The sequence below is a fragment of the Rhincodon typus genome, chromosome 28 (assembly GCF_021869965.1).
Source record: "Rhincodon typus isolate 14 chromosome 28, sRhiTyp1.1, whole genome shotgun sequence".
Classification (NCBI taxonomy): domain Eukaryota; kingdom Metazoa; phylum Chordata; class Chondrichthyes; order Orectolobiformes; family Rhincodontidae; genus Rhincodon; species Rhincodon typus.
The window spans coordinates 36,082,172-36,095,740 of NC_063359.1; the positions used below are offsets into that span (position 1 = coordinate 36,082,172).

At 38.3% G+C, this 13,569-nt stretch overlaps 1 protein-coding gene across 1 annotated transcript in view; it reads right to left on the bottom strand.

The window, feature by feature from the left end:
• Positions 1–490: 490 nt before the first annotated feature.
• The window catches only part of LOC109910618 (sulfhydryl oxidase 2-like), a 121,056-nt gene continuing 107,977 nt past the window's right edge, over positions 491–13,569 (bottom strand). Inside the window, exons 16-17 of the mRNA XM_048613399.1 lie at positions 2,094–2,296; positions 491–687 (exon numbers count right to left, since the gene is read on the bottom strand). Of these exons, the coding sequence (XP_048469356.1) occupies positions 491–687; positions 2,094–2,296 (400 nt within the window). The remainder of the gene's footprint in view (positions 688–2,093; positions 2,297–13,569) is intronic.

Genomic DNA, 13,569 nt, shown 5'->3' on the forward strand with positions numbered 1-13,569 from the left:
GGTTAGAGAGCAGGGGGAATATTCCATTCCTGGCACAGACATTGCCTACCTAAAAGGTGATGGAATAGGATTTAAAGTGACATTATTCTTACCTTGAACTTCACTGTGATCATAAGAGCCCAAATGAAGTTTTATGGTAATTTTCATCATTGTAGTTAGTGAGATTAGAAATTGTCCAACAGTTATTTGTGAAGAGGATTTCCTTTAAACTTAGCTTTACATATGTTCCACCAGCAAACCAGGATTGTTATTAATTTAGAGTGCTGCAGATTTTGTTGATGGCTGTTGCTAGACCGCTGCTCTCTGAGTGATTAAAGGTAGGATGTAAGGAGCTTAAAAGGTGAACAATCAGTAGATGAAAACAGGGAGCAGCAGGTAACGGATGGGCATCATCTCCTTCATTGCATCTAGTCAAAGACCTGTATCAATGACCTTTCCTCTTCCATAAGGGTTCTGTTGTATAGGTCTAGAGTTTCTCTCCTTTTGGAAGTTACAGTTTGAAGAAAGTAAAAACTCCAGTAAAAACTTTCCATACCTGGACCACACGCATGTCCAACCCGGTCTCAGATGAAAGCTGTTCTCGCACATGGCGAGCTGGTTTGGGGGAATTGTTATAAGCATTCTTCAAAGTTTCCAACTGCTTGGCAGTGATTGTGGTTCGGGGCCTCTTGGCATTGGTTTCTGCTTCTGCAAGTAAATAAGAAAGTCCATATCTGCGTGAGCTCAATTGTCAGGAGCAGACTGACCTCTTCCAGAACCTGCTTAACAATCATCTGCTTAGATTTCACACCCCCTCCCCTCCTGGACTGAATGCGGGAATGGAATTGGAACAGGTTGTTAGCCATAGGAGGAGGGTAACCTACATCAGCATTGTTTGTGACTATACCTGTACTTGGGTAACAGGGTGTCAATATAGCTGTCTGTCACAAGGTGTTTGGTCATTTGTTCTGAATGAGTCAGTGTACATAACGTATTGGGAGACAGTTAGCTCAGTAGACCGAATGATCTATTAGTGAAGCAAACAATGTGGGTTCAATTCCTTCACTGACTGAGGTTACCACAAAGGGTTCTCCTTTTCAACACTTCCCATCACTTGGGATATGGTGACCCTTGGGTTAAGCCATCACCAGCTGTCCCTCTCTAATGAGGGAATAAGATTATGGTGACTTTACCTTTAAATGAACGTGTATGTACATGAATTTATGAACGTATAGATATATATATATGGTTTGAATGTTAATGTGCTCATTTTATTTTATTTCAGAAAGAATGTTTTTGACAAATTTTCAATTTTAGCACAGAAATGTGGAAATATGTTTTTTTTTCTCTCAGACGGTTATGAACCTGTGGATTTCTCTCTACCAAAACATAGTGGAACCTGCATCAATGAATATATCCAAGGCTAAATTAGATAGCTTTTGATCAACAAAGGAGTAAGGGGTTAAGGGATGCAGATAAGAAAGTGGAGCTCAGACCACTACCAGATCAGCTATGATCTTATTGAATGGCACAGGAGGCTCAAGGGGCCAAATAGTTTAAACCTGCTTCTAATTATTATTAATAATTAAATTGAGTGATGTACCACAAAAGATAACGGTTATTTTTAAGCCTGTAATTTGAACCTGATGTAACAAAACTGTGAATTCTGTTTTCATATATTGTTTATAACTTGCTTCTGTCACATGTGCCTCTAAAGTTATTCAAGTTTAGATTTGCATTCAGACTTTATAAACATGTCATATGTATAATTCATCTTTAGGGATATGATTGATCTAATGTTCCGGCAAAGCAGAATTAAAAAACAAATATGGTTAACCTACCTTCTCATTTTAAAGCAAATATGTAGAGAAAACAAAACAAGTAAAAGGCATCAGCCTATACTTTTGTTCTCCAGGTGCTTGCTTCGATGACATGTATCACTGCCCAATTGCATTTTACTCATAACTTCTGTCAATAAAACACGATTTCATGGCTGACATATAAATTGCACCAAAAAATTAACTTAATCGAATTGTTGATGCATTTGGATGTTCAGGAACAATAATAATGTTTCACTGTTTTACTAATGAGAGTCAGGGTGGGAGTAAACTCACCTCTTTGCTTTGCCACTTCATAGTCTCCCTTACAGACCAGTCTGCTGTCCTCCATGAGGTAAAACTCATCACCGGTGGCAAGTTGGCGTTTGCAAATGATGCAAGCAAAACACTGCAGATGATAGACAAAATCCTGCGCCCTCCGGACCACCTGGGTAGGAGGGATTCCCTGCTGACAAGCAGCACATTTCCTTCCAAATCTCCTGCAACAGCAAAGAGAAGTCTCAACTGAATCGAATCCAGATTCGTATATAGGTCTGGAATAGGACAGACGGTACCTGTGTTTTAGTGAAAGCTGTTGTGACAGAACTAAGTGCTCAAACTCTTATTTTCAGTGCTATTGTAAAGCCACCACTTGAAGAGTAATAGACCGTTTAGCTAGTGATACACATGCACATAGGCTGTGCATTAGTGTGATTACTCAGGTGCTTATGTATCAAGCAGTGTTATGCACACTTTAAGCTTGTACATGGGTACATATCTAGGTCTCACTCCGATGCTCAATGACCTACATTGGCTCTTGGTCAAACCATAACTTACCTTTAAAATTCTCATCTTCATTTTCAAATTCATCCAAGACTGGGCCATCACTAACTCTGTGAATCTATTCCAGTCCCACAACACTCTCAGATATCTAAGTCTGGCCTCTGCTGTATTCCCAACTACAATGTCTCCATCATTGGCAGTTGTGCCTTCAGTGACCCAGGTCCTAAACTTTAGAGTACCCTAGCTACATCCCTCTATCTCTGTGCCTCACTTTCCAAATTTAAGACATTCCTTCACAATTACCTCTTTGATCAAGCTTTTGGTCATCTAACTAATATCTCCTCATGTGGCTCCTTCTCATACTTTATTTTATAATGCTCCTGTTAAGCACCTCTGAATATTTCATTACATTAAAGGTGCTTTATAAATGGAAGTTGTTGTTGTTTTACATACATGACCCAATAATTACACAATGTGTGCAGCAGCTTCTGTACACAGATAAACACCACACAGGACTAGTTCCTGCCCTAAACACTGGAAGCAGTTGCCTTACATAAAATAAACATGCTGCAGATACTGGAGATTTGAAATAAAAACAGAAAGTGCTAGCAAAGCTCAGCAGGTCTAGCAGAATCTGTAGAGAGGAACAGAGTAAACATTTGAAGTCTAATGTGTCTCTCCTCCAGCACTTTTCCCAAGCAGCTCTGAAAAAGAGTTATTCAATTTGACACCCTAAGTCTGTTTTCTCTCCCAACAGAAGCTGCCAGACCTGAGGAGTTTTTCTATCACTTTCTGTTTTTCTTATGTTGCACAAAATGTTTACGGATGCCAGTAGGCAGAATAAAGGTACTTTAATACCTACAGACAACATACACAGATAAAAATAATTCAGAACTCGACAGATACAGCACTCTGGCAGATAAATGGTTTGTGACCTAGGGAGACATAGCAATAGAGAATACAGTCAGATAAGTACATACAATACACAGAGAAATAGATACAGTACTCAAAGAGATGGATAGATGTTGCTGTCTAATGGTTTTGTTTTTATGGTGCCCAGACAGATAAATGAATGAAGTACACTGATAAACATTTCTTTTATTCATTCATACAGTATGGGTATCAGATGTCATACAGTCATAGAGTCATACAGCACGGAAACAGACCCTTTGTTCCAACCAGTCCATGCTGACCAAATCCCAAACTAAACTAGTCCCACCTGCCTGCTCCTGGTCCATATCCCTCCAAACATTTCCTATCCATATGCTCATCCAAATGTCTCTTAAACGTTGTAATTGTACCCACCTCCACCACTTCCTCAGGACTTTCATTCCACATGCGAACCACGCTCCATGTAAAAAATCTGCCCCTCGTGGCTTTTCAAAATCTTTCTCGTCTAACCTTAAAAATGTGCCCCAGTCTGAAAATCCCCCATCCTAATGAAAAGACAACTACCATTAACCCTATCTATGCCCCTCATTATTTTATAAACTTCTATAAGTTCACCTCTAACCTCCTATGCTCCAGTGAAAAAATAGTGTCAAACTGCATATTTTAACTGTTGTAATCCATATATCGTATTCAAATTCACAATATTGTCGGGTAGATCATTCCAGTATATTGTTACAGCGATGATGAAGGACCAGTGATATTGTTCCAAATCAGGATGGTTCTTAACTTGGAGGGGAACTACTAGGTTGTGGTGTTTTCACATGTCTGCTACTCTTATCTGTCTGGGTGGCAGAGTTTGCAGGTTTGGAAGATGTAGCAGAAGTTGCCTTGGTGTCTCTCTGCTTTGTATTTGGTACACATTGTGGGCATGATGTGTTGGTGGCAGATGGAGTGAATTTTTTTTCTATTCATTTGTGGGATCTGAACATCGCTGGCTGGCCAGCATTTCTTGCCCATCCCTTTTTGCCCTTGGGAAGGTGGTGGTGATCTGCCTTCTTGAACCGCTGCAGTCCACTGCTGTGGGTTGACCCACAATGCCATTAGGGAGGGAATTCCAGGATTTTGACTCAGTGACAGTGAAGGAACGGCGATATATTTCCAAGTCAGGATCATGAGTGGCTCAGAGGAGAACTTGCAGGGTGTGGTGTTCCCATGTATCTGCTGCTCTTGCCCTTCTGGATGGAAGTGGTTGTGGGTTTGGAAGGTGCTGTCTGAGGATCTTTGGTGAATTTCTGCAGTGCATCTTGTAGACAGTACACACTGCTGCTACTGAGCGTTGATAGTGGAGACAGTGGATGTTTGTGGGTGTAGTGCCAATCAAGGAGGCTGCTTTGTCCTGGATGGTGTCAAGCTCTGAGTGTTGTTGGGGCTGCACTCATCCAGCAAGTGAAGAGTATTCCATCACACTCATGACTTGTGCCTTGTAGATGGTGGACAGGCTTTGGGGAATCAGGAGGTGAGTTATGCACCGCAGTATTCCCAGCTTCTGTCCTGCTCTTGTAGATACTGTGTTTATGTGGTGAGTCCAGTTGAGTTTCTGGTCAACGGTAACCCCCAGGGTGTTGACAGTGGGGGATTCAGCAATGGTAACACCATTGAATGTCAAGGGGTGGTAGTCAGATTGTCTCTTATTGGTGATGGTCATAGCCTGGCATTTGTGTGGCACAAATGTCACTTGCCACTTGTCAGCCCAAGCCTGGATATTGTCCAGATCTTGTTGCATTTGAACACGGACTGCTTTAGTATCTGAGGTATCACAAATAGTGCTGAACATTGTGCAATTATCGGTGAACATCCCTAATTCTGACCTTATGATGGAGGGAAGGTCATTGATGAAGCAGCTGAAGATGGCTGGGCCTAGGACACAACCCTGAGGAACTCCTGCAGAGATGTCCTGGAGCTGAGATGATTGACCGCCCACAACCACGACCATCTTCCTATGTGCCAGGTATGACTCCAACCACCTGAGAGTTTGCCCTGATACCCATTGATTCCAGTTTTGCTACAGCTCCTTGATGCCACACTCGGTTGAATGCAGCCTTGATATCAAGGGCTGTCACTCTTACTTCACCTCTGGAATTCAGCTGTTTTGTCCATGTTTGAACCAAGGCTGTAATGAGGTCAGGAGCTGAGTGGCCCTGGCGGAACCCAAACTGGGCATCACTGAGCAGGTTATTGCTGAGCAGGTGCTGCTTGATAGCACTGTTGATGACACCTTCCATCATTTTCCTGATGTTTGAGGGTAGACTGATGGGACAGTAATTGGCCGGGTTGGATTTGTCCTGCTTTTTGTGTACGGGACATACTTGGGCAATTTTCCACATTTCCAGTTAGATACCAGTGTTGTAACTGTACTGGAACAGCATGTGGTGGTTTAAGGTGGTGGATATGCTACCGATCAAGCAGGCTAAATTGACCTGATGATGATGACCCTCGTGAGTACTGTTGATGCTGCAGGCAAGCGGAGAGTATTCCATCACACCCCTGACTTGTGCCTTTCAGGCGCTGATACATCAGGACATGACTTATTCACTGATGACAATCCAGCCTTTCACCTAGTCTTGTACCCATAGTCTTTGTGTAATTTTTCTAGTTAAGTTCTTGGTTGGTGATGATCTCTAGGATTTAATAGTGGGATATTCAGTGATAGCAATCACACTTAAAGTTGGAAAGTGGCTTTTTCAGATTCAAAGTGACCTTTATCAGGCATTTTCTGACCCAAAGTTACTTTCTACTTATCAGCTCAAGATAGATGTTGTCAAGGTCTTGCAGCAGGCAGGCATAATTACCTCATTTTTTGAGATCTTGCAAATGGAATTGAGCCCTGTGTAAACATTAGCAAACATTATGATGTCTGGCCTCATGAAGGAGTGCAGATCATTGATGAACAGCAGAAGATGGTTGGGCTGGGAACTCATGCAGTGATATACAGTCCTAAGAGAGATAATGTATAATGTACATTGATAAATAAATCGGGACATATACAATAGATGTATAGTTACATTATCCAGATAGATAAATAGATTCCATACCAGGTGAATTAATGGATATAGTATCAGAGAGATAAATAGATTCTACCTTATCCAGATAGATAAACAGATAAAATATGCAGAAAGATTAATAGATGAAGTGCTCAAAAAGACAGATATTGTACTATAGCAGGTAAGAGATGCAGAAGCTAAATAGATAAGTACAAAGAACAAGATATTATATTCACATGAAGAAATAGATACAGTAGCATAGATTAATACATATAGCACCCAGAGAGATGAATTTAGTCCCAGGAAGACAATGAGTACTCCACTCAAAGAGATAAAAGGATAGCGTACATAGGCAAATAAGCTGAATACATAACAAAAAAATAAAATCCATAACCCATGTCAATAGGTAAATATATAGGTTATGCACATAAGTAATAGATATTAGAGAGTTAAAGAAAGGTACCAGTTGGATAAAGGTTACAGTTATCCAAAAGAGAATACAGAGTCCAGTGAGATAAATACTGCAGCTAAACAGCTGAAAACATATCATTCTGAAAGAGATGAATAGATTCAATGCTCTAGCTAAATATTTTAATAAGTGCCCAGAGTGGAAATAGATACAGCACCCAGATAGATCTGGGGAAAATGAACACTTGATAGATAAATAAACATCACTGCCAAGGAGATAGATAATATGTCCAAATAATCAGATACCTAGACTAATAAATAGATAATAAACATAGAAAATGCTGGAGAAATTCAGCAGGTCTGGCAGCATCTGTGAAGAGAGAAACAGAATTAATGTTCTAAGTCTGACTCTTCAAATAGATGCCCATCCCAGAGAGACAAATAGATACAAAACCCAGATTAGTAAATGGATACAGCATCCAGGTATAAGTGGACACTTAAGAACATGACAAATAGATGCTGGGTAGACATTTTTGCCCTACAGTTCTGCATCACTAAGGTCATAATTGATCGTTTTCTAGAACTCCACAGGGAGGTGTAGATTAGGTGGGTTATAGGGGGAAGGGTCTGGGTGGGATGCTCTGAGGTTTGGTGTGGACTTGTTGGGCCAAAGGGCCTGTTTCCACACTGTAGGGATTCTATGATTCCACAAACTATACTCGTATTGTTTAATTCTCTATGACTCAAAAAATGAATGATTTCTGTCTTGAATATATCCAATGACTGAGCATCCATAGCTCTCTGGCATAGAGAATTCCACAGATGCACAACAAAATAAATACGTACTGCACCCAGACACAGAAATAGATGCAATGCTGAAGATATTTGAATAGATATAATACACTGAAATGTTAGTTTTTAAACTTAATTCATAGAAGGTGGATGCCGTATTCATTTATTAACCAGATGGTGAGTTGTATTTTTGAACTACAGCAGGTCATGTGTTATTAGTATGCAAACAGTCCAGTTAGTTAGGATGTTCCAGTATTTTGACCCAGAAACAATGAAGGAACAGTGATAAGTCAGGAGTTGCATAACTCGGAGCGAATCTTGCAAACTGATGCTCCCAAGCACCTACTGTCCTTGTCATCTCGGCAGTTGAGCTATCAGGTTTAGAGATTCTGTTGAGATGCCTTGGAGAGTTTCTGCAACACATCAATAGATTGTACGCACCATAGCTCTGCTGCACTGATGGTGGAAGGAAGGAATCAGTAAGGATGCACATGGGATTCCAAGCAAAAAGGCTGCATTGTCCTGGATTGTGATGTGCTCCATGAATTCTGGAATTGACTCATCCAGGCAAATAGAGAATATTCGACCACATGCCAGACATGTTGATGGCAGATAAATTCTGAAAGATCTGCAGATGATTTACATACTGCAGAATAGTCTTTGAATCTTTCTAGTAGCCATGGTATTTATGTAGTTCATCAAGTTAAGATTTTGGTTAATAGTGACCTCCAATATGTTGATGTTGAGTCTTAAGCAATGATGATTCATTGAAATTCAAAGGATATGGATAGATTCTCTTTCGTTCAATGTTGTCATTACCACTTAGCAGCCCAAACGAAAATATTGTACAAATATTGCTGCAAGTCAGTACAATGGTTTTAATATCTGAGAAAGTACAATGTGTCATCATTAGTGAATAAATATAGACAGAGTAGCCTGAGAAATAAACAAAAATGGAACTGAGAAAAACAAGTGGACACATCACCCAGGGAGATGAATACTGCGGTCACCATGATTAATGGATACACTAGTGTATCAATGTAACAACTGAAATAAATGGGTGCAGAACATAGATACATAAATACAGAATACAATTAGCTAACGAAACACAACACCAGAGAAATAAACAGAAGGAAGTACCAGTTGAATTAAAAATCACAAATACTCAAAGCAAAAACAAGATTCAGCACACAATGAGGTAAATACACCAGCTTGAGAATTAAATGGCAATAGCATAAAGAGAGAGATACATAGTTGTTGAATCACCATAGATTAAAAAAAATATGTTGTTAAGATATATTCAGTCAAATAGTTAAGTACAGAACAATATTTAAATAAGATAAATAAGTACTGCGCTCAGAGAGTTAAGAGGCACTGTGAACATAAAAATAAACATATACTGGATTTTGATAGATAAATGGAAACATACCCAGAAAGATTAAGAAATAGTTCCTAGATGGATAAATACAATTTTCTGACAAATAAACTGTAAAGTGCCCTGATAGAGACATAGATATTTACCTGGATAGGCAAGAAGTTAGATAAATAGATTATATATATAGATAGATAAATACTTACTATATCTGTTTAACTAAATAGGCATATTATCTCAATCAATAAATGGATACAGTATTTGAAAAGATATTTAGATCATGTAGCCGGAGAGGTAAATTGATAAAATACCCAGGCGGATAGATACTGCATCTTAAAAGATCAATAAGGCACTGTATCCTCAGAGATAATTACATGCTGCCAACAATAGATAAATGCATACAGTGCTCCGGTAATTAAGTACTCATTTTACTGAGATCAACAAATAGGTACAGTACTCATACATAAACAAATACATAGATCAAATAAATAAATAGATACAGTGTGCACAAAGCTAAATATCATCAGCGTGCAGATAGATTCATAGCTTGATAAACATACAGCTAGCATATAGAGACGTACACTTAAACCAAATCACGTTTGATTATTAGTCTCTTTCGATACATAAATGGATATTGTACCCAAATAGATTCTTAGATATGGTACTGTGTTACAAAAGGTTTATATTTTATTAAAATAGACATGGTACACAGTGACTTAATGTCAATTGTATGAGATTATTAAATATTCAGAGAAAGAATTTAATTCTGAATGACAATAGTTAAATTAATATTATATTCCTTTTGGGAAATATAGATACAGCACCCAGACATATAAATAGATACTATACCCAAATAGATAAATAAATACAGAGTACTGTATGCAGTTAGATAATAACTACCTGCATACAATATTTATTTATCTATCTAATATGATAGTTATTTTAAAAATGCAGGTACATAAATGAAGACATGCCCAGGGGGAGACATTCCCCGACAGACAAATGCATTCTATATATAGAGAAAAAAAAAGGATATTTTACCCTGGCAAATATATAGATACAGCATTGAAGTAAATCAATCAATAGTGTAGATATTGTACTCAGTTGTAACCAATTCAATAGACTCCGTGTAATATCAAGAAACAGCTGGAGGCACTGGATTCCACAAAAGCTATCAGTTCCAACAATGGCACTGAAGACATATGCTCGACAATCTGCTGCACCCCTAGCCAGGTTGTTCCAGTAGAATGACAGCACTGGCATCTTTCCAACAATGAGGAATTTTGTCTAGGTATGTTCTCTACACAAAAAGCTGGACAAATCCAACTCAGCCAATTACTGTCCCATTCTGTCTACTCTCAATCATCAGTAAAGTGATGGAAGATGTCCAATAATGCTTTCAAGCAGTGCTTGGTTAGCAATAACCTGCTCACTGATGTTCTATTTACCTACCTAATATAATAGTTATTTTTAAAATGCAGGTACATAAATGAAGACATGCCCAGAGGGAGAGAAGCACATACATTCCCTGATTGATAAATGCATTCATTATACAGAAAAAAAGGATACAGCATTGAAATTAATCAATCAATAGTGTAGATATTGTACTCAATTGTGTTTGCCAGAGCCACTTAGCTCCTGATCTCATTACAGCATTGGCTCAAACATGGATGAAATGTGTAAATTCCGGAGGTGAGGTGAGAATGAGTTCCCTTGACGTCAAGGCCACATTTGACTGAGTGTACCATGAAAGAAACCTGTCAAGACTAAAATCAGTGGGAACTGGGGTAAAACTATTTTCTGGTGCAGTCATTTCTAGAACAAAGGAAAATTATTATCATTGTTGGAGCTTTGTCATCTCAGCTCCAGGACATCTCTGCAGGAGTTCAACAGGGTAGTGTCCTAGGCCCAACTATCTTCAGCTGCTTTATCAATGACCTTGCCCCATCATAAAGGTCAGAAGTGAGGATATTCACTGAATGCACAATGTTCTGCAGCATTCATGTCTCTTCAGATACTGAAGCAGTATATGTCCAACTGTAGCATGTCTACCATCCCCAAGGCATATCAGGAGTCTGATGAGTTACTTGTCTGGGTGAGTGGCGCTCCAACAACACTCAAGAACTTGACTTTATACAGGACAAAGCAGCCACTTGATTAGCACCACATCCACAAACATTTACTCTCTCTGCTACCAATACTCAGTAGCAGCAATGTGTACCATCTACAAGCTGCACTGCAGAAATTCACCAATACTCCTTAGACAACACTTTAACCACTGCCAACTAGAAGGACAAGTGCAGAAAATACATGGAAACACCACTACTTGTGAATTCCAATGCAAGCCATTCTCCATTCTGACTTGGAAATGTATCACTGTCCCTTCAGTTTCACTGGGTCAAAACCCGGGAGCATTATAAGGGTACCTACATCAAACAGACTGCAACAGTTCAAGAAGGCAGGTCATCTCCACCTTCTCATAGGAAACTAGGAATGGGCAATAAGTTTTGGCCTAGCCAATGATGTCCATATCCTATGAATTAATAGAAAAATACTTTGAAAAATTTGAAAAATAATATATGCGTCAACAAGGATAAATGGATACAGTATCCAGACAGACAACTATATACTGTCCAAGTTAAATAAATTGATGCTGCACACTTATAAAAATAGAAATAGAACTCAGATAGATAAAAAGATAATACAATTCTCACAATGCTTATTTATCTGGTACTGTATCTGCTTATGTAACTGAGTAGATTATGTCCTTATTAAACATGAAACAGTTTTGATGTATCTTTTATGTGTCTGGGGAGAGGATCCATGGATCAATCTGTATAGATGAATGGATAAAGTACCCACAAAGATAGATATACGCTATGGCATGATAGATAAATAGATATAGCAATCAGATTCACAAATCCCATGCCTATGTAATTAAATAGATATCTTATTCAGATAGATAAATACTTTGTGTTCTGAACCCAGATAGATGTTTAGACAGAGTAGCCAGAGAGAGAGATAAATGAGTTTATCTGGTACCCAGGTTGATAAATATTGCACCAAATAAACAAAGAGATATGATATTCAGTTCCAGATAGATAAATAAATATGCCTCTCAAAGATATATAGATACAGTACCCATATAAATAGATCCAGTACAAAGATAAGTACTGCACATGAATAAATAGAGTATCTGTGTAGATGAATATAGTACCCAGATACATAAGGAAATATTGAATAATTACAGTCCCACAATAGCTATGTAGATACTGTACTCAGATGGAAAAATTATATTATATCCAGATTGATAGACGGAAACAACATCCAGGCATATAGCTATGATAATACATATGTAAAAAAATACTGTATGAAGATAGATAATTGGGTACAGTAGACAGAGGCAAACACTCAAGCTGTACCTTGTTGGAATCTAAAGCCTTCTTGAATATATAAATAGATACTTTACATAGATGCAGTATAAGTAAACAGATTACAGTATTCAGTAATGCTACTACATAATTCTTACACAGTTAAAGATATGCATTAATTTAAATGAATATTGTACACAAGTACACAAATGGATATTGTATGCAAATAAATAAATGAAAATATTATGCTAGTACTGTAAATTGATGAATACATAAATACTGTGCTGAATTAGATCTGAGTACTGCATGCAATAAATAAAGAACACAGATTGATAGATAAGTACTTAGCCAGAGGATAGACAGATGAATTCATTAGTATCCAGAATGTATGCAAAGTATTTAGATAGGTAGAGACAAATCAGTGTGGAGCTGGAGGAACACAGCAGGTCAGGTTGCATCAGAGGAGCAGGAAAGTTAATATTTTGGGTCAGAACCCTTCTTCAGAAAAGCAGAAAAGCTCCGAAAGCTTGTGTTTTTAAAAAAAAACCTGTTGGACTATAATCTGGTGTCATGTGATTTCTGACTTTGAATATTCACACACTCTTGCATTTGCCAAACAGCAGCAATGTGTACTGTCTGCAAGATGCACTGCAGAAATTCACCAAGATCCATAGACAGCACCTTTCACATCCATGACCTTTACTAATTTTCTGAAGGAGGTTCCTGATCTGAAACATCAACTTTCCTGTTCCTCTGATGCTGCCTGACCGCCTGTGTTCCTCCTGCTCCACACTTTGTTGCCTCTGACTCCAGCATCGGCAGTTCTTGCTATCTCCTATTTAGATAGGTAAATAACTATCATACCCAGATAGATGAATAAATAAATGCAAGTACATTAATTAATAGATATAGTACCCAGACAAATATATATAAGGTCCCAGAGAGATAAATTCACACTGTAGTCTTAGAGGTAAAAAGAAACAGTATTCAGATAGATAAATAGATACAGTATGTAGATAGATAAATTATGTACCCAGATATATTAATATATCCAGATAAATTAATAGATAATGTGCCATTTAGATAAATGGAGATAATGCCCAGAATGACAGATA